A 22,376-nucleotide genomic window follows, 5' to 3' on the forward strand; every position below is an offset into this window, starting at 1 on the left:
GGAGAATCTCTTGAACCTGGTAGGCAGAGTTTGCAGTAAGCTGAGATGGTGTCACTGCACTCTAGCCTGGGTGACAGAGTGAGACTCTGTCTCAAAATAAATAAAATAACATAACATAAAATAAAAGTAGTTATGTTTTAAGTCCTTTGGGAAATCTCCAAACTGCTTTCCACAGTAGCTGAACTAATTTACATCCCACCAGCAATGTATTAACATTTCCTTTTCTCCACAACCTTGCCAACATCTATTATTTGCTGATTTTTGTTTATAGTAACCATTCCGACTGGTGTGAGATCTTACCTCATTGTGATTTTGATTTGCATTTCTCTGATGATTAGTTACGCTGAGCAAATATACTTGTTGGCCTCATGTATGTATTCTTTTGAGAAGTGTCTGTTCATGTCCTTTGCCCATTTCTCAATGGGGTTGGTTTTTATTTGTTGATTTGTTCATGTTTCTTATAGATTCTGGATATTAGACTTTTTGTAGGATGCATAGTTTGCAAATATTTTCTCCCATTCTTTAAGTTGTCTGCTTACTTTGTTGATAGTTTCTTTTGCTGTGCAGAAGCTCTTTAGTTTAAGTCGCACTTGTTTATTTTTGTTACAGTTGCTTTTGGAGACATCTCTTGAAATCTTTACCAAAGCCTATGTCTAGAAAGCTATTTCTTAGCTTTTTCTTCTAGGGCTTTTATAGTTTTAGGCCTTACATTTAAGTCTTGAGTTGATTTTTGTGTATGGTGAAAGGAAGGGGTGCAGTTTCAATCTTCTGTATATGTTTAGCCAGTTACCCTAGCACCATTTATTGAATAGGGAGTCCTTTCCCCATTGTTTGTTAATGTTGACTTTGTTGAAGATCAGATGGTTGTAGATGTGTGGCTTTATTTCTGGGTTGTCTAATCTGTTCTGTTGGTCTGTGTGTCTGTTTTGTATGAGTACCTGGTTACTGTTGCCTTGTAGTACGGTTTGAATTTGAATAGTGTGATGCCTGTGGTTTTCTTCTTTTTTTTTAATGCCTGTGACGTGTGTGTTTTAGACTGAGAGCTCTAGTGGGAGAGTGATGAATTGAATAAAAGAGATGTCTCACCCTTTATCTCTCACTAGTCTCACTTGTCTCTCGCTAGTTTATTTTGCTATCGCTTAGATTTTCTTCTCCATCCTCATTTTTTTTTTTTTTTTTTTTTTTTACAGACTCAGGTTATTATATTATGCTATTCTAATGATCAGTGAGAGGTTCTTTTCTGTTTCAATCTGTTTTACATACTACTAACATGCTGAGTTGTTTGGAAAAAATTTTAATTAGCTCCTTATTCCTATTCTAAGTGAACAAATTCTTTTGCATTTTCATTTTTTTCTTGGAGTCTGATATGGTTTGGCTCTGTGTCCCAATCCAAGTCTCACCTTGAATTGTAATAATCTCCACATGTCAAGGACAGGACCAGGTGGAGATAATTGAATCATGGGGGCAGTTTCCATCATGCTGTTCTCATGATAGTGAGTGAGTCTTATGAGATCTGATGGTTTCATAAGCATCTGGCATTTCCCCTGCTTGCACTCATTCTGTCTCCTGCTGCCCTGTGAAGAGATGCCTTCTGCCATAAGTGTAAGTTTCCTGAGGCCTCCCCAACCATGTGGAATGTGAGTCAATTAAACCTCTTTTCTTTTCAAATTACCCAGTCTCAGGTATTTCTTCATGGCAGTGTGAGAACAGAGTAATATAGAACCTCCTTGTAATCTCACTGTATTTCTCTGCTTTCTGTTTTCTGACTGTTCCCTGCTTTGTTTAGCTAGCATATTCACTGTTCTTTATATTTTATATCTCTTAGTTTTTTCTCTAGTACAGGGCACTTTCTGTTTTCAAATGCATGGCAGTATCTTTCATAGTTATCCATACCCATTGCAAATCTCATCTTTTCATGAAGATGTATTTTATTGGACTGTCATTGTACTATCCTCTTCTATTTCTGAACTGTTGGTTAATACATTTTAGCAAATGATTGTTCCATAAATGTTTTATATATTCTTTCAATTGGCCAGCTAGATTGTTAGCTTCTAAAACAGCACTACCAATAGAAATATAAAATGAGCCAGACATACTTTTAAATTTTCTAGTAGCCACATTTAAAAAGCAAAAGAAACAGATACAATTAACATTAATAATATATTTTATTAAACTCAGTATATCTGCTACTTTGGTGGTTAGCTGAGATTTTGACAGTTACCTACCTAAAATGCCAAGATAGAGAAGTATTCTATTACTACAAGTATAGTCACACCCATCCTCTTACCCTCATGAACCCTAACTCTTGGTAACTACTACTCTCTTTTCTGTCTTTATTATGTTGTCATTTAGAGAATGTTACATAAATAGAATCGTATTTTATGTGATCTTAGGAGACTGATTTTGTTCACTCAACATAATATCTGTGATATTTATCCAGGTTGTTGTGTGTATTGACAGTTTGTTCCTTTTTATTGCTGAGCAGCATTTCATGGTATGGACTTGCCACAGTTCATTTAGCCATGTACTTGTTGGGAGGGCATTTAGTTGTTTCTACTTTATGACTATTACAAATAAAGCTGCTCTTAACAATTATGTACAGGTTTTGTTGTAGCTATGTTTCCATTTCCCTGGGATAAATTCCCAGTAGTGAAATTACTTGATAATATGCTAACTGTATGTTTAGTTTTGTAGTATACTGCCAAACTATTTTCAGAGTGACTACCATTTTATGTCCTTACAAGCAATTTATGACAGATCCACTTTTTTTTTTTTGCATCCACACCAGCACTTGCTGTTACTACTGTTTTCTGTTTTAACTGTTCTGATAATATATGCAGGGATAACTCTTCGTGCCAATCCATAGATCCTCTTTGATCAAATGCTTCTTCATGTCTTCTGCCCATTTTCTGATTGAATGGCCAGCTTCTTTACTATCAATTTTTGAGGGTACTTTATACATTCTAGATGAGTCCTTTATTAGATATGTGGTTTACAAATACTTTCTTCCAGTCTGTAGCTTATCTTTTCAACTCTTTAGCATGATCTTTCTCAGAGTGAAAGTTTTTATTTTTGTGAAGCCCAATTTATTAGTGTTATCTTGAATAAATCCTGCTTTTGGTGTCATATCTAAAAACTTGTAGCCAGGCTCTAGATCCTGAATATTTTCTGCTATGTTATCCTCTACAAGTTTTATATTTTACATTTAAACTATGATTAATTATGAGTTAATTTTTATAAAAGATGTGCAATATCTTATAGGTGGAGTTTCATGTTTTTTGGCCTGTTGATAACCAGTTGCTATGACATTATTTGCTAAAAAGGTTGTTCATCCTCCATTGCATTGCTTTTGTATCTTTCTTCAGAATAACTTGTTGATAATCATTTAGGGCTATTTCTGGGTTCTCATTTATGCTTCGTGATCTATGTGTCTGTCAACTCACCAGTGCTACACAGTCTTGAATTATTATAGCTATATAGCATGTCTTAAAGTTAGAGAGTGATTCCTCCCACTTTATTTTAGATATTTCATGTAATTGGGGTCATATATTTGCCTTTTTGTGTCTGGTTTATTTCACTTAGCAAGAGGTTTCAAGATTAATCCATGTTGTAGCATGTATCAGAACTTCATTCCTTTTTATGGCTGAATAATATTCTGTTGTATGGACTATATTATTAAAAGTTATAAATTTTTAGTAATTAAGACTGTGTAGTATGGGACTCCTTTCTTTGTGTTTCTGCTTATTCATATTCCTTTGTTCAGTTACAGCAATGGTGAGAGAACAATTTTCTTAGGAACTTTTCTTGTCTACTTGACTGTTGAGGGCACAAACATTTAGTCTATAACATTATGTGTTATATATGATATATAGCACATATATATGTGTTTATATAGTGATATATAAGCATTTAGTCTATAACACCACTGCTGTGGTGTGGATGGCTGTAATGGGAGTTCAAGAAAAGCCATCTTTGTGGGTACTGGAAAGAGTTTCTGGATTAAGTGGTATCTAAATTGATATTCGTAGATTTAATGGAAGTTAACAAATCCAGGGTTTGAGAGGGAACCCTGTGTCATGCATAGGGAGTAACATATATAAAGGATTTTCTGTGAAGTGAGGGATGGTATTGTAGATACTTTCCTTATGGCAGTAGCTGGGAATTAGAAAAAGCTGAGGCTGGGAGTTAATTTGGGCTTTCTGAAAAGTGTTACCATTTTAGAGTTTATCCAGAATAACAAATTGCAAATAAATCCAGCAGTTTAACAATTGTTCACTTCGATTTAAATAATGAACATCGAATGATTGCATATGAAATCTAAGATTTCAAATTATTTAAAGACTCATTCTATACCTAAACCATACACAAAAGGTACTTAATTTGCTAGTATTTATAAACCTTAGCGTTCTTAGAAGACAACATGTTTCCAAGTCAGCATTTTGTATTTCAGAATTTTTACTCAGTAAAGTTTATTTACTTTATGTAAATAAAAGTTACTGCAGTTTGAAAAGCTCAGCTATGATATTTATTTTACACAAATTCACTTAAGACTGATTCTTGAGTAGCAAGCATCATTGTGGACCACTTCTCTAACAGCGGTAGTACCTTTCAGAATTTTTAGAAGGCCTGGAGGAAAAGAACACCATTTACCGTGCAAATAGAGTATCACAAAGATGCATTCAGATTTATAGGATGTCTCAACTAGTTTATCCTTCTTTTATACTATGGTCACAGTGATTTGACACATCTTTTCCAAGAACAGATTTTTATTTTTTATTTTATTTTTTAATTGTTTAATTGCAATATAATCTTAATCTTAACAATACACAATTCATAATAAAATAGAAACAAATTTTAGGCGTTTACCCATTCTTTGATAAAAGAATTACAAATACTTTTAAAGAATAGATATGACACAAGTGACATTTTGTAAGCAATGTACTAGTAAATGATGGAGTATAGGATACCTTGAAATGATGTTGAAAGACTTTCAAATTCTCAAATCATTGAAAGTACATAAAATGTGTAAAACACAAATACAATATTAAGTAATGCATAATGCACATGATGTATTGTGAAAGTACAAATATAATTGTGTCTGTGAACCAGCACTATTCCAAACTGTTTTCTAAACAGTGTAAACTTGTTTTTCATCTGTATTTCCCGCTTTGTATCTTGCTACACATGCTAAGTAACTCAAAGAACAGATTTTTGATATTTAGCTTTGTTTTTTATTTAGCTTTTTCAGCTTTGCTACATCACTTCCTTTGCTTTTTAAGATGTTTTCTTATGTGTTTTTAAAGTATTTTTATTTGATTTTCTTATACTAGAACCTTCAAAATCTTCTGCTTTCTTGCTGAAATAACTTTAACAAATTCTTTTAAATTATAGACTATGATGTGTAGATGTTTCATTTCTTACCCACAAAAAAATCATTGTTTCCTCATTTTACTCTTCATAGAGCTTTTATAAATATCACCTCTCTCTTTCTTTCTTAAATCTACACTTCTGACTTCATAGCAAGTGATTAAGTGCATTTTGTAGTCTATATTAGTATCCTGGATCTGCCGTTTACTTATGTGTGACCTTAGTCTTGTTGCTTAACCTCACTTATCTTCAGTTTCTTTCTATGAGAACAATGAAGCCTCACTGTAGTTCTTCATAGGATCGTTAGAGAATTGTTTAAACAATGGAGATCAACTGTTTTTACTTATTATATGCTTTAGTTGCTAATAAACAACTCATTACAAGCAAATAAATATTTTCGTAATCTTGGGATGATATTTTCATTCGGCAGTTAGCCTCTTTAACATGAATGTATTAAAAGTTAACAATAAAGGTTATAAAAACATCTCACTGTAGAAAGCATAGGCCCATTACAACATCTGTAGTAAATATTTTTACTGCTTCCGGCAATGAAATCAGAGAGCTAAATGATACATAGAAAGGGGCATTGTGTTTTTGGCTGTTAAAGATGTATACTCAGGCTTCATGTAACAGAGCCTGATTGTTAGAATTACATATATTAATTGTTAATTCCTTTCAAAGCAGGTTCCCCCAGTTACCCCTGCAATGAACCCATCTCTGCTATTTACATATGTAATTATTTGGTTATACCAGACTCTGCTAAAGCAGTTACAACTGGTTTAGGAGATTCATCTAAAAAAATTCTTCAATACTCTACAATTCAAGTGTATACCCTTTATTCTACAAATTTATACAGAGGCCCATAGGCATAAACCTCATTATCTGCTTCTATTGGTTCAATCAGTAAGTGTCTATATTATTGATTTTCCAACCTTTTGTTTTTATATGGTTTATTTCTCGAGAACCTTTTCTGAGTTACCAATCACTAGTGTTAAAGATTCACAGTAGTGACAGACTGAAGTCAGTTGGGCTCATAATAAAGAACAAAAAGGAGTTTTATAGTAAGGCAATGGTATGGTAAAAAAGTGATGTTTGAGTTGGTTTCAGTAAATGTCCGAGTATTATCTAATAGAGTGTATGATCCACAATACATTTGATTTTTCTGGAAACATAAGACAAGCTTGCTGAGTTTCATGATACTTCAGAGGTGTTTGATCGGTGACTACCTTTTCTTTTTTTTTTTTTTTTTTTTTTTTTTTTTTTTTAAATAGCTGGAAGCTGGGGTGGTTAGAGAACTGATAAGTGCTAACCTTAACTAAATGCTAACTGTATGTCTCCCATTGTGCCTAAGTACTTAATTATCTCATTTAATGCTCCCAACAATTCTATTAGACAGGAACTTTTTTTTTTAGGTTTGTAGGTACATGTGAAAGTTTGTTACATAGGTAAACTCATGTCATGGGGGTTTGCTGTACAGATTATTTCATCACTCAGGGATGTATTAAGCCCAGTACCCAATAGTTACCTTTTTTGCTTCTCTCCCTCCATCCACCTTCAAATAGACCCCAGTGTCTGTTGTTTCCTTCTTTATGTTAGTAAGTTCTCATTATTTAGCTCCCACTTACAAGTGAGAACGTGCGGTATTTGGTTTTCTGTTCCTGCATTAGTTTGCTAAGGATAATTAGCCTCCAGCTCCATCCATATCCCCACAAGAGACATGGTATCATTCCTTTTTATGGCTGCACAGTATTCCATCTTGTATATGTATCACATTTTCTTTATCCAGTCTGTCATTGATGAGCATTTAGGTTGATTCCATGCCATTACTATTGTGAATAGTGCTGCAGTGAATATTTACATGCATGTGTTTACATAGTAAAATAATTTGTATTCCTCTGGATACATGCCCAGTAATGGGATTGCTGGGTGGAAAAGTAGTTGTGCGTTTAGCTGTTTGAGGAATTGCCATACTGCTTTCCACAATGGTAGAACTAATTTACACTCCCACCAACAGCATGTAAGTGTTCCCTTTTCTTTGCAACTTCACCAGCACCTGTTATTTTTGACTTTTTAATAATAACCATTCCGACTGGTATGAGATGGTGTCTCATTGTGGTTTTGACTTGCATTTCTCTAATGATCAGTTTTATTGAGCTTTTTATTCATAAGCTTGTTGGCCACACTTATGTCTTCTTTTGAAAAGTGTCTGTTCATGTCCTTTGCCCACTTTTTATTGGGGTTGTTTTTCTCTTGTAAATTTAAGTTCCTTATAGATTCTGGATATTAGACCTTTGTCAGATGCACAGTTTGAAAATATTTTCTCATATTCTTAAGGTTGTCTCTTTACTCCATTGATAGTTTCTTTTGCTACGCAGAAGTTCTTAAGTTTAATTAGATCTCACCTGTCAACTTTTGCTTTTGTTGCTATTGCTTTTGGTGTCTTTTAGACAGGAACTTATATTTGCCTTTTGTAGATGAAGTAGCTGCGGCTTAGAGAAATGGTTTTATAGGCCGAGTGTTGTGACTCACACTTGTAATCCCAGCACTTTGGGAGACAGAGATGAGATGATCACTTGAGGCAAGGAGTTTGAGACCAGCCTGTTTAACATAGTGAGATCTTATCTCTTAAAAAAGAAAAAGGAAAGAAATGCCATCATTAAAGACACACAGCTAGTGAGTGGTAGAGTTAGAATCTGAATCCAGAAAGTTTGAATTCAGAGCCAATCTCTTAATCACTATTGTAGCTATTTTCATTAGTAAACCTGAAATAGTAGAAGGAGTTGAAGTTGTTTTGTATGAAAAGTGAAACTAGCCTTTAACTAGAGAGAATATCTAGGTCAGTCAAAGGGCAGAATTTCAGAGGGGCTAGTTGCTTATACCTTTTGTCTCTGTTATACTGAAAAACGTATGCATAATGTAATATTTCAAAATTTGAGACAAATGTTTCCAAAAATTGTTAATCTTAGACGACTTTAAAGATATTCTTTTTTTTAATAAATTAAAAAAATTCTGGTAGGTTTATCTGTATTTACGGGGTACATGAGATGTTTCGATACATGCAATGTGAAATAAACATGTCATGAAGAATGGGGTATCCATCCACTCACGCTTTTATCCATTGAGTTGCTAACAATCCAATTATACTCTTTATGTTATTTTGAAAGGTACAGTTATTATTGACTATAGTCACCTGTTGTGCTATAAAATAGTAGATGTTATTGATTCTTTCTAACTATATTTTTGGTACCCATTAACCAGCCCCACTTACCCACTACCCTTTCCCACCTCTGATATCCATCCTTCTACTCTCTGTGTCCTTGAGTTGAGTTTTAGATCTGACAAATAAGTGAGAGCATGCCATGTTTGTCTTTCTGTGCCTGGCTTATTTCATTTAACAAAATAATCTCCAACTCCATCCTTGTTGTTGCAAATGATGGGATCTCATTCTTTTTTATGGCTGAATAGTCCTCCATTGTGTATGTGTACTACATTTTCTTCATCCGTTCATTTGTTGTTAGACACTTAGATTGCTTCCAAATCTTAGCCATTGTAAACAGTGCTGCAACAAACATAGGAGTGCAGATATCTCTTCGATATTCTGATTTCCTTTCTTTTGGGTGTGTGCTCAGCAGTAGGATTGCTGGATCCTATGGTAGCTCAATTTTTAGTTTTTTGAGGAATGTCCAAACTGTTATCCACAGTGGTTGTACTAATTTACATTCCCACTCATAGTGTACAAGTGTTCCCCTTTCTTCACATTTTTTGCCAGTGTTTATTATGCCTGTCTTTTGAATATAAGACATTTTTAACTGGGGTGAGATGATATCTCATTGTAGTTTTGATTTGAATTTCCCTGATGATCAGTGATATTGAGCATCTTTCATATGCCCATTTGCCATTTGTATATCTTCTTTTGAGAAATTGCTATTTAAATCTTTTGCTCATGTTTTGTTCGGATTACTAGATATTTTCCTATAGAGCTGCTTGAGCTCCATATGTATTCTGGTTATTAATTTGTTGTCAGATGGGTAGTTTGTAAATATTTTCTCCCATTCTCTCAGTTGTCTCTTCACTTTTTTGATTGTTTCCTTTGCTGCACAGAAGTTTTTTTAAATTGATGTGATTCCATTTGTTCATGTTTGCTTTGGTTACCTGTGGTTGTGGGGTATTGCTGGAGAAATTTTTGCTCAGACCAGTGTCCTGGAAATTTTCCTCAATGTGTTTTTATAGTAGTTTCATGGTTTAAGGTCTGAGATTTAAGTCTTTAATCCAGTTTGATTTGATTTTTGTATATCATGAGAGATAGGGGTTTAGTTTCATTCTTCTGCATACAGATACCCAGTTTTCTCAGCATCATTTATTGAAGAGATTGTCTTTTCCCTAGTGTATGTTCTAGGCACCTTTGTGAAAAATGAGTTCACTGTAGGCATGCAGATTTGTTTCTGGGTTCTCTATTCTATTACATTGGTCTCTGTGTCTGTTTTTATGCCAGTACCACGCTGTTTTGGTTACTATAGCTCTGTAATATAATTTGAAGTCAGGTAATGTGATTTCTCCAGTTTTGTTCTTTTTGCTTAGGGTAGCTTTGGCTATTCTAGGTCTTTTGTGATTCCATATAAATTTGAGCATTGTTTTATCTATTTCTCTGAAGGATGTCATTGGTATTTTGATAGGGATTGCATTGAATCTATAGATTGCTTTGGATAGTGTGGATATTTTAACAATATCGATTCTTTCAATTCATGAACATGGAATATTTTTCTATTTTTGGGTGTCCTCTTCAATTTATTTCATCAGTGTTTTATAGTTTTCATTATAGATATCTTTCACTTCTTGGAGTACATTAACTCCTAGGTATTTAATTTTATGTGTGGCTGTTGTAAATGGGATTACTTTTTAAATTTCTTTTTCACACTGTTCACTGTTGGCATATAGGAGTGCTACTGATTTTTGTATGTTGATTTTGTATCCTGTAACTTTACTGAATTTGTTTATCATTCTAATAGTTTTCTTGTGAAATCTTTAGGTTTTTTCAGGTATAAGATTATATCATCTGCAAACAAGGATAATTTGACTTCTTCCTTTCCCATTTGGATACCTTTTCTAGCTTTCTCTTGTATAATTATGCTAACTGGGACTTCCAGGACTATGTTGAATAACAGTGGTAACAGTGGGTATCCTTATTGTGTTTCAGATCTTAAAGAAAAGGCTTTCAGTTTTTCCCCATTCAGTATGATACTAGCTGTGGGTTTGTAGTATATGCTTTTTGTTATGTTGAGGTATGTTCCCTCTGTCCTTAGTTTTTTGAGAGTTTTTATCATGAAGGGATGTTGAATCTTATCAAATACTTCTTTAGCATCAATTGAAATGGTCTTGTGGTTTTCCTTCATTCTGTTGAATGAATCAGATTGATTGATCCGTATATCTGATTGATATACAATCAGATATATCAATCAGATATACAAATCAGTGTATCAGATTGATTGATTTGTATATGTTGAACCATCCTTGCATCCCAGGGATAAATCCCACTTGATCATGATGAATTATCTTTCTAATGTATTGCTGAATTTGGTTTGCCAGGTTTTTGTTGAGGATTTTTGCATCAATATTCATCAGAGGTATTGGACTGTAGTTTTGTTTTGTTTTGTTTTGTTTTCTTTTCTTTTCTTTCTTTCTTCCTTTCTTCCTTTCTTTTTTTGATGTGTCTGTGACTGCTTTTGGTATCAGGGTAATACTGGCCTTGTAGAATGAGTTTGGAAGTATTCTTTCCTCCTCTATTTGAAAGTATGCCCTTCTCTATTTTTCAGAATAGTTTGAGTAGGATTAATATTAGTTCTTTAAATATTTGGTTAGAATTCAGCAGTGAAGCTATCATTTCCTGGGCTTTTCTTTACTGGGAGACTTTTATTACAGCTTCAGTCTTGTAACTTGTTATTAGTCTGTTGGGGTTTTGGGTTTCTTCCTGGTTCAGTCTTGGTAGTTGTATGTGTGTAGCAATTCATCCATTTCTTCTAGGTTTTCCAATTAATTTGTTGCTCACAGTAGCCGCTAATGATCCTTTGAATTTTTGTAGTATCAGTTATAATGTCTCTTTTTTTATTTCTGATTTTATTTATTTGGATCCTCTCTCTTAGTCTGGCTAAAGATTTGTCAATTTTGTTTAGCTTTCCAAAAAGTAAACTTTTTGTTTCATTGATCTTTTGTATTGTTTTCTTTATTTCAATTTTATTTATTTGTGCTCTGATCTTAATTATTTCTTTTCTTCTACTAATTTTGGATTTGGTGTGCTCTTGATCATTTAGTTCTTTAAGATGCAGCATTTGATTGTCTATTTGATATTTTGCCTCTTTTTTGATATTGGCACTTTACACATCCCTCTTAGTACTGCTTTTACTGTATCCCATAGGTTTTGGTATGTTGTATTTCTATTATTCTGTTTCAAGAAAATTTTCAATTTCCTTCTTAATTTCTTCATTGACCCACTTGTCATTCAGGAGCATATCATTTAATTTCCATGTATTTGTATAGTTTCCAAAATTTCTCTTGGTATTTCTAGTTTTATTCCGTTGTTGTCAGAGAAGATGCTTTATATTATTTCATTTTTTTGGAATGTCTCAAGATTTGTTTTGTGACCTAACATATGGTCTGTCTTTTCAGTTGATCTATGTGCTGAGGAAAAGAATGTGTATTCTGAAACTGCTGCATGAAATGTTTTGTAAATATCTATTAGCTCAATTTGGTCTGTAGTGCAGATTAATTCTGATGCTTCTTTGTTTATTTTCTTTCTGGAAGATGTGTCCAATGCTGAAAGTGAGGTTTTGAAGTCTCCAGATATTATGATATTGGAGCCTATATCTGTCTTTAGCTGTAATAATATTACCTTTATATATCTGGGTGCTCCAGTGTTGGATACGTATATATTGAAATTGTTATATCCTCTTGCTTATTGACACCCTTATCTTTATATAGTGACCTTCTTTATTTCTTTTTGTAGTTTTTGTCTTGAAATCTCTTTTGTCTGGTATAAGTACAGTAACTTCTGCTTTTTTTTTGGTTTTCTTTGGCATGGAATATCTTTTTCCATCTGTTTATTTTCAGTCTTTGTGCGTCTTTATAGGTGAAGTGTGTTTCTTTTAGGCAACAGACCATAGGTCTTCTTTTTTCATCCATTTAGTTAATCTGTGTCTTTTGATTGGAGAGTTTAGTCTATTTACATTCAGTGTTAACTATTAAGTAAGGACATCCTTTTGCCATTTTGTTTTTGGTTTTCTGGTTGTTTTGTGGTCTTCTTTCTTGCATTTCTGTCTTCCTCTAGTGAAGATGATTTTCTCTGGTGGTTTAGTTTCTTGATTTTTATTTTTTGTGTGTCCATTGTATATTTTTTGGTTTGAGGTTACCATGAGCCTTGCAAATACTATCTTATCACTCATTATTTTAACCTGATAACATAACACTATTTGCATAAGCAAACAAACAAGCAAAAAGGAAACTAGTAAAAACTTGCCTTTGTTGTTTCTGTTTATGTCTTATTATACTGCCTATGTCTTCAAAAGTTGTTTTAGTTATTATTTTTGTTTGGTTGATCATTTAGTCTTTCTAGTTAGGATAAGAGTAGTTTGCAAACCACAGTAACAATGTTATAATATTCTGTGTTTTTCTGTGTATTTATATTACCAGTAAGTTTTGTATTTTCAGGTGATCATTTATTGCTCATTAATGCCCTTTTCTTTCTGATTGAAGTACCCCCCTTTAGCATTTCTTGTAGGACAGGTCGGGTGTTGATGAAATACCTTAGCTTTTATTTGTTTGGGAAAGTCTTTATTTCCTCTTCATAGTCAAAGGATGTTTTCACTGGATATACTATTCTAGGGTAAAAGGTTTTTTCCCTCAGCAATTTAAATATGCCATGTCACTGTCTTCTGGCATATAAGGTTTTCACTGAAAAGTCTGCTGCATGATGTATTGGAGCTCCTTTGTATGTTCTTGTTTCTTTTCTCTTGCAGCTTTTAGGATTCTTACTTTATTCTTGACCTTTGGGCGTTTGATTATTAAATGTCTTGAGGTAGTCTTCTTTGGGTTAAATCTGCTTGGTATTCTATAACCTTCTTGTACTTGGATATTTTCTCTAGGTTTGGGTAGTTCTATGTTATTTGAAGGTTTACTCAAAATAAACTTTCTATCCCTATCTGTTTCTCTGCCTCCTTTTTAAGGCCAATACCTCTTAGATTTGCCCTTTTGAGGCTATTCTCTAGATTGTGTAGGCACGTGTCATTGATTTTTACTCTTTTTTCTCCTCTGTGTGTTTTAAAATAGCCTTTCTTCAAGCTCATTAATTCTTTCCTCTGCTTGATCCAGTCAGCTCTTAAAGGACTTGATGCATTCTTAAGTATGCCAATTGCATTTTTGAGTTGCAGAATTTGTGCTTGATTTTTAAAAATTATTTAAATATCTTTGTTAAATTTATCTGATAGAATTCTGAATCCCTTCTCTGTGTTATCTTGAATTTCTTTGAGTTTCCTCAACACAGCTGTTTTGAATTCTCTGTGTGAAAGGTCACATATCTTTGTTTTTCCAGGATTGATTCTTGGTGCCTTATTTAGTTCATTTGGTGAGGTAATGTTTTTCTGGATGGTGTTCATGCTAGTCGATGTTCCTCGGTGCCTGGGCATTGAAGAGTTAGGTATTTATTGTACTCTTCATTGCCTGAGCTTATTTGTAGCCATCCTTCTTGGGAAGGCTTTCCAGTGACACTGCAGTTCTTGCAGACTTGTAGAGGTACCACCTTGATGGCCTTGGGCAAGATCTGGGGTAATTCTCTAGATTACCAGGCAGAGTCTCTTGTTCTCTTCCCTTACTTTCTCCCAAGCACACAGAGTCTCTTTCTCTTTCTGTTCTGAGACACCTAAAGCTGGGGGTGGTGTGACACAAGCACTCCTATGACCACCACCACCACCATGAGGTGCTGGGTCACACCTGAAGCAAGCACAGTGCTGGGTCTTGCCCAAGGCCTGCCTTAATCACTCCTCAGCTATAGCTGTGTTCACTCAAGGCCCTAGGGCTCTACAGTTAGCAAGTAGCAAAGCCAGCTGGGCCTGTGTCCTTCTCTTCAGGGTGACAAAGTCCCCCTGGCCACCAGCGGGTCCAGAGATACCATATAGGAGTCAGGGACTAGAGTCAAAAACCTTAGAAATCTACCTGGCATTCTGTTGTATTGCGGCTGAGCTGGCACTGAAACCACAAGACACAGTCCTTCCCCTTTTCCGCTTTTCCACTTTCCCCTTTCCAAAGGCTGAGAAACCTCACCCCGTAGCCACCGCCATTCCTGGCCATGAGGAGTACTGCCAAAGTACCACTGACATTCCCTTAAGGACCAAGGGCTCTTATATCAGCTTGTGGTGAATGCTGTCTGGCTTGGACTCACTCGTCAGGTCAGTGAGCTCCCCTTTGGCCCAGGGCAGGTCTAGAAATGCTGTCCAAGAGTCAAGTCCTAGAATTGGGGACCCCAAGAGCCCACTTGGTGCTCTACCCTACTGTGGTGGTGTTGGTACCTAAGATGCAAGACAAAGTGCCCTTTACTCTTCCTTCTGTTTTTATCAAGCGGAAGGAGTTTTGCCCCATAGCCACCACAGCTGGTAATGTGCATAGTCTCACCTGAAGCCAACAAGTCTCAGAAACTCACCAAGGCCCTCAACATAGTACCGTGGTATCACTGCTGGTTATTCAGGACCCAAGGTCTCTTCAGTTAGCAGATGATGAATGCTACCAGGACTTTCCTTCAAGGCAGTGGGTTTCCTTCTGGCCTAGGGCATATCTAGAAATGTCGTCCCAGAGCTAGAGCTCAGAACAAGGGCCTCATGACCTCAAGGTGCCCTATTCTTCTGTGGCAGAACTGGTAAACAAGATGCAAGACAAACTTCTCCCCACTCTTCCCTCTCCTCTTCTCAAGTGAGAGGAAGGGGTTTCTTTTGTATCCACAAGCTGTTCAATCTGGGGTTGGGGGAGGGGTGATGCCAGCATTCCCTTAGCTGCCCCAGCTGGTATCTCAGTGTGTACCATGCTAGTTTAGTCCACTGTGTTTGGGCCTAGTTCAGCACTAGGACTCACCTATGAGGTGCAGTCCTTATGGCCTAGACTGCCTTTCAAGTTTTTACTTAGACACCAAGAGTACTCTGGCCTTTGGTACTGAGGTTTGTGGGCACTCAAGTTTGGACCTCTGGTATCAGTGATTCCCCTCTGGCTAGGGCTGGTTGAGATGCCTTCTTGTGGGTGGACATCAGCTTAGTTTGGTCAGATTTTCTTTTTGCTATAACAAGATGGCACTGGATTCAGTGCCTCACAATTGCTCTGTTCTCCCTTCACCAGCACCCAGAGATGCTCCTGGCACCAAGCCATGCTGCTGGGGTCAGGGAGGGGTGGTGTCAGAGACTCAGAACTGTTTTTCTATCTTTTCAGTGTCTCTTTCAGTAATATGAGGTTAAAACCAGGTACTGTGAGTGCTCACCTGATTTTTAGCTCTTATGAAGGTGCTTTTTTCTGTGTAGTTGTTGGTTAACTTAGTGTGCTTGTGGTAGGGGTAGCGGGACAATCTGTGGAGTTTTCTGTTCTGCCATTTTACCTCACCTCCCTCCTAAAAAATATTCTTAAATGAGATTGTAATGTTTGTATGAACTTGCATGAAGACAGACTTCTTGTGTTTGGATCCTGTGTCTCTTACCCATTTTGTAACATTCTTCAACGTACTTATAACTCTGTGCCTATGATTCCTTATCTGTAAAATGAAGATAATAATAGTATCATAATAGATGTAAAACATTTAAAACAGTACTAAATGCCATGTAAGGTTAGGTGGTGGTATTATTACTATTTATCCTGTTTACCTCATATTCTGTGGTCATCTGTCAGTATTTGTGAATACCTTTCAGTGACAGGAAATTAATTCTACTTCTTGATCCTAATTCTACTCCCTGTCTGTTCCTAATCTTGTTTTTCCTTTGCTTCCTCTTTTCTCATCTACTCATATTTTATGTCTTCCTTCATGCTTTATATAACTTTTAGCCACCTTCAGTGTTTTTTGGAATAAAGTAGTGTATGCATACATACATATACATCTTTGTTCCTAGAATTTACCACTTTTAGTGCATGGTTTTTATCTTGGACATTCATATATTCTAGTTCCCAGAACAGTAACTTCTAGACTTTAATAAATTATTTATTGAATGAACGAAGGAATCAATGACTTCAAATTTGTGAGGCGTTGTATATGATTATTATTTTATTCCTAAATCTTATTCTTTAGACCAAAAGGATATCCAGTTTGACAGTGTTCTTTTTTAAGAATGATGCTTATAACTGAATATAATAGTTCCTATGGGATTCCATCAGCAGAGAGTAAAAGAGTATTATTATGTCATTTTATTCTATGTGTATTTGTCTGCTACTGTACTTAAAATACCAAATAGGAGGGGCAGTATGACTTTGGACTCACTTGCCATAATGCTGAAGTCAAATGTGTTGCTGTTAAATCAGCTTTCTTTTACCCAGTTCACATTTGTGCTTTAAAAAAAAAAAGTTTTACAAGACCTTGCATATTTCTGTTCAACTTATTTTTTAACATTCATTCCATTATTTCAGTATTTATTATAAGTTGTATCAGTTTCATATTTCTTCATCGTCTATATATGGAGTTTATGCCCCAGTTACATCTCCTTATCTGTAAGACTAGTCATACCAAAAAAGAAAATGAATTTCATGTCTTAAAATTTATCATTAGTAAATTCTATATTTTCTGTTGATTATCACTTTTAAAGGCCAAACCCTCTTTTTAGGAAGTTTTCCTGAATCCCACCCAGGAATCACATGCTGTAGTTTGCTCTATTTTACTAGATTTGAAAGCAGTCTTTTCCATTTATGTGGAAATTAGATTTCTGTTCCCTAGTTTCAATGCTTACAACACCTTTCACTTACCTGTAGCTCTTGTACTTTTGATCAAAATTAATTTTATACCAGAAGCCAGGAAATTTTTTAGAGTAGTAGTTTTGAATTCTTGTTATTTCATTCTACTGTTATCAGTAGCCTCCCATGTTAACACCATTGTTTCTTTCTGTTTACTTTCAGCTGGTTGGTGGAGAATTTGACTTGGAGATGAACTTTATTATCCAGGATGCTGAGAGTATAACATGCATGACAGAGCTTTTGGAGCACTGTGATGTAACATGTCAAGCAGAAATATGGAGCATGTTTACAGCCATTCTACGAAAAAGTGTTCGGAATTTACAGACTAGCACAGAAGTTGGGCTAATTGAACAAGTATTGCTGAAAATGAGTGCAGTAGATGACATGATAGCAGGTATGGGGTTGTCTGACAGGAAAGTATAACTTAAATGTTTATAAAGTTTCACATACTTCCCTTTATATTCCATAGGTAATGTAGATTTGTTGACACTACTTTGATTTAAAATAAATGGAAATGTATGGAAATTTTACTTTTTATATTAATGGGAAACGTGAAGAGTGGAAGAAGAAAAACATAATTACTGTAGTAGACAAACATAATTACTGATGTTGTTTTCTAAATTTTAGAAAATCTCAGTACCATGGAGTGCTATGAAATCTATCAGAAAAATAAACAGTATCTTTTTATGTAGTATTTCATTAAGCTTTTACATAATTAAAATACCACAATAGGTATTACAGTTCTGTATAATGAGCATTTTACCAAATTCTCCTAGTTCTGTGCCCCTCAATCTGGCATAAATGCAACTATGACAGGAGGTACTAAAAGTCTTAGATAAGCATGTTGTATCTTTTGGACATGTCCATTTTGGAAGAAACTTGTATTAAAATAAACTAATATATTATGGGCTAGAACATAAAATTCACCAAGAATTTCAAGATAAAAATACTAATGTTTTGCTTGTTTGGGTTATTTCAGACAGTAACTTTGAAATCTATATTTTTTTCACCACCAACCCTTTACTACCTTGCACACTCATTCTCCTGTGTGGCTGGATGCATTTCAGAAAAGTGTTTTGAATATTATTCCAGAGCAAGTATCATTCCAGAAAATAAGTTTAAAGTTTGAAATGTTTATTTTTTGTAAGCCATGAATTTTCAGCCTAAGTATCTTCTGACATAAAAGCATTTTTGTAATTACACAAGTGCTGATATTACCCTCCACAGTATCATTCCTGATCCGGGAAAGTAGTTCAGATACCAGAGAATACTCTTTAACATTTTGGCTTATGCATTTAATTATTTTTAAAATTTATGGAACAATACATTAAACAAGAAAGAATGGAATGAAAAATGGGTTAAAAAAGAATGCAAAATTGCAAAAAGAATGCTTTTAATTTAAATATTTCAAAAAATTTGATTTTCTGAGAAAATATATTAAAAATCATATCTAATTACCTTCAGGGTGGCATATATCTTTTTTTAGAATGGTTTAGCAGTCCTTGTATGGGGTACTGATGGCTAACTTGATGAAAAATGAGATTTAGACATCTGTTTCTTAAAATACCTTTTTAATAAAGATATATTAATAGTAGCATTTCTATAAATTCTAGAGTTAATAGGAATGTATTAATATAGACTTATGTGTACACATGTTTTGTAGGACATCACATGATCTTTCAATTCTTATATCTGAGCTTAAGCTCTTTTTTTTTTTCTTTTGTAAACTGGCTGCTTCTCTATGGAGTGCAGTTTAGAGAATGAGCCAAAATTACACATATAGTAATTTACTGGTACATAATTCATCAGCACTGAAATGTAACAGTGACAGTACCATAGAAGTTCATATCTTGACATTGCTATTATATAAAGCTCCTTAATTCTCTTATCTTTTTCTCAGTAATAATATTAATAACACAAAACTTTCACTTTTTGCAATTTCTAGCATTTCCCTTCAAAAGAGCTTGATGTTGGAAGGATATGAGAAAAGAGAATAAATGTCAGAAAAATACCTCTGTCTTGCTTTTTAATAGAGAAATTAAACTTTGAATATTATACTAAGGAAGAACCGGCAGCCACCAAAACACTACTAACATTCATATCTGAATGTATTGTAGTATGTTAAGTTCAATGGGGTCCTTTTTATTTAATAATATAGTATAAGTGTCACTAGAAGTGGCTAAATTAAATATGTATAGCAAATTGATGAGAAAATTTCATGGTGTTAGTATTTTTCCTTTAAAAAAAAATCATTTCTGATTACTTTCAATCTTGTTCTCCAGAAAAGAAGACCTTCTATAATAGAATTAAACTGAGCTGCTTGGTTGTGTTACATATACAATATATAAGTAATTACTATTTTTTCTCTTTTAAAAATAATTTCTGATTGTTTTTAATCTTGTTCTCCAGAAAATATCTTCTGTAATAGAATTAAACTGAGCTGCTTCGTTGTGTTACATATATAATATGCAAGGAATTTTTAAAAATTTCTAATTAAATACAAAGTTAATAGATTACTTTTTGTGACATACATGGGAGATAAGATAAAGACTTGTATAACTTGAAAAAAAATTTAGATGTTGCAAATATTTTAAAAAGTTTTTTTAAAGTATTTTATGTAAACCTTTAAGAAATCTTCTGTAAAGGTTGCCATTGCAGCTAATTGCTTACAAATACTTCATATTATAGAAACATTAAATGGACTAAGACAAAAATACTTCATATTAGCTTAGGGTTTTTACAGTACTTGAATTTTTTATAGAAACATGCTTTTTGACCTATATATACTAATATTTTCATACATTTTTGTTGCTTAAGTGATGACATGTTTTATTTCATTAAAATATTACTCTGAAAGTGGCATATCCACTGTCACACTTTTATTGTAGAGATTACTTGGTTATTGTGTGTTAAATAAAATTATTTGTGAATTGATTAATTATTAATTGATGAAAATAAGCATACTAAGTTTCAATTTTGAAATATACAAATGAGAAATATTTTTTAAAGTCTCAAATTCCAGTTATTAATCTGTGATATGATATTGAATAATACACATTATATATCAGTACTAAGTATTTCAGCTTACCCTAACCTAACCTTTTTATTAATTGATTATAAGCTTTTAGAATATATATGTGTATTGCTTTGTAATAACCTTTGTAGTATGTTTCATTCTTAAGAAGTGCTTTAGAAATTGAGGAAATGAAGTATAAATGTTTAGATGTTCAATTTCTTGCAAAGAACAATGGCAGAAGAAGTATTAATCACAATATGTAGAGAAAGCAATCAGAGACAAGAGATTAAATGTGTAATTTTTCTCATTATTAGGTGTGCTGGTCTGTTATATGCACATATACACTCACACTAGCATGATGGATACCATTAGTAATGTACTTACAGACTAGTGTGTAAGAGTGAGGGTTCTGAAACTATACTGTCTGAAGTGAATCCTGATTCTACCACTTACTAGGTCTGTGTTCTTGAGCAATGTGAATAAATTATCTGTGCCACAATTTACTCATTTTACAAGGGGATAAAAATGGTACTTACCTCATAGGCTTGGTATGAGGATTTGTGAGGTTAGTATATGTAAACCACTTGGAATAATGTCTCACCTGGAGTAAGTGGTAAAAATTGCTAGTGGGCCAAGGAATATACCAAGAATATATTAAGAATGGACAATTCTGAAAGACAATATAGTCAGCTGTTACTTTTTCATTTGACAATAACCAATTTACAATTTTACATCTTTGTATATTTTCATATTTTTACCTACCTTTCCCTGCACACAGCAGGCTGTGTTGTGGTGTGTGTGTGTATGTGTTCTGGGAATATATAAAATCTATTTTACATTTCTGCTAAGAGAGCTTAATTGCATTGGTGATTTAATGGGGGAAAATCATATAATTGAAATAAATTATTTTGGTTATTTAATGAGTTAAAAATTGTTAATTGGGATGGCTATTCATGAGGACATTTAGCTGTATTAGATACATATATATATAGAGAGATGACAATGACAACTTTTATCTTTCAAAAAGTATATTACCTTGACAGATGGCAGCTCATGACTAGAGTTCAGAATAACTTTATTTTCCTTTGAAGATCTTCTAGTTGATATGTTGGGGGTTCTTGCCAGCTACAGCATCACTGTCAAGGAGTTGAAGCTTTTGTTCAGCATGCTTCGAGGAGAAAGTGGAATCTGGGTAAGCTGTGGTCAGAGGGAAAGGTATTCAGTATTAGTTCATTAATACTTAATGTTCAAAAGTTTGTCTCTAGAGAGCTATATACTTGAATTTATAATGGAAATTGCTTTCCTCTTAAATGATTTAGTAAATGTTTTATAAATGATTTAAAATTAATTTTCTCTCTAGTTAAAAAACAGTCCAGTGGCTAACGTGGTATATTAAGTATTGTTGTTAAATTTGTACAATGACATTTATTTCTTTTATTGTTTCCCCAGCCAAGACATGCAGTAAAATTATTATCAGTTCTTAATCAGATGCCACAGAGACACGGTCCTGATACTTTTTTCAATTTCCCTGGTTGTAGTGCTGCGGTAAGTTTTAAATACATGTGCTGATTTTTATTTATTTATTTTTAGGTCAACTTTAGTAAGGTTTAATTTACATATAATAAAATTTACCAGTTTAGAAAGTACAATTTGATGAGTTTGGAAGTCATACAACCACTACTATATAGTGATTTCAACAATTCCATCACTTCCCCAAATTCCCTTGTGCCTGTTGGAAGACATTCCCCCCTACCCATCCTCACTCCTTACTACCTCTGATTTACTTTGTGTTCCTGTAGTTTAGCCTTTTCTAGATTGTCATATAAATAAAATCATACAGTATAGTCTTTTTTTTTTTTTGACGGAGTCTTGCTGTCACCCAGGCTGGAGTTCAGTGGTGTGATCGCAGCTCACTGCAACCTCTGCCTCCCCCGTTCAAGCAATTCTCCTGCCTTAGCCTCCCGAGTAGATGGTATTACACACACCCGCCACTGTGCCCAGCTAATTTTTGTATTTTTAGTAGAGACGGGGTTTTACC

At 34.2% G+C, this 22,376-nt stretch overlaps 1 protein-coding gene across 5 annotated transcripts in view; it reads left to right on the forward strand.

The window, feature by feature from the left end:
* Nucleotides 1-22,376, forward strand: part of NBEA (neurobeachin) — a 726,287-nt gene that overhangs the window by 82,804 nt on the left and 621,107 nt on the right. For all 5 annotated transcript variants that reach the window (XM_050766029.1, XM_050766031.1, XM_050766030.1 and 2 more), the window contains exons 2-4: nt 17,485-17,716; nt 21,430-21,530; nt 21,788-21,883. In XM_050766029.1, coding sequence (XP_050621986.1) covers nt 17,485-17,716; nt 21,430-21,530; nt 21,788-21,883 — 429 coding nt within the window. The remainder of the gene's footprint in view (nt 1-17,484; nt 17,717-21,429; nt 21,531-21,787; nt 21,884-22,376) is intronic.

Source organism: Macaca thibetana, chromosome 17 (genome assembly GCF_024542745.1).
Source record: "Macaca thibetana thibetana isolate TM-01 chromosome 17, ASM2454274v1, whole genome shotgun sequence".
NCBI lineage: Eukaryota > Metazoa > Chordata > Mammalia > Primates > Cercopithecidae > Macaca > Macaca thibetana.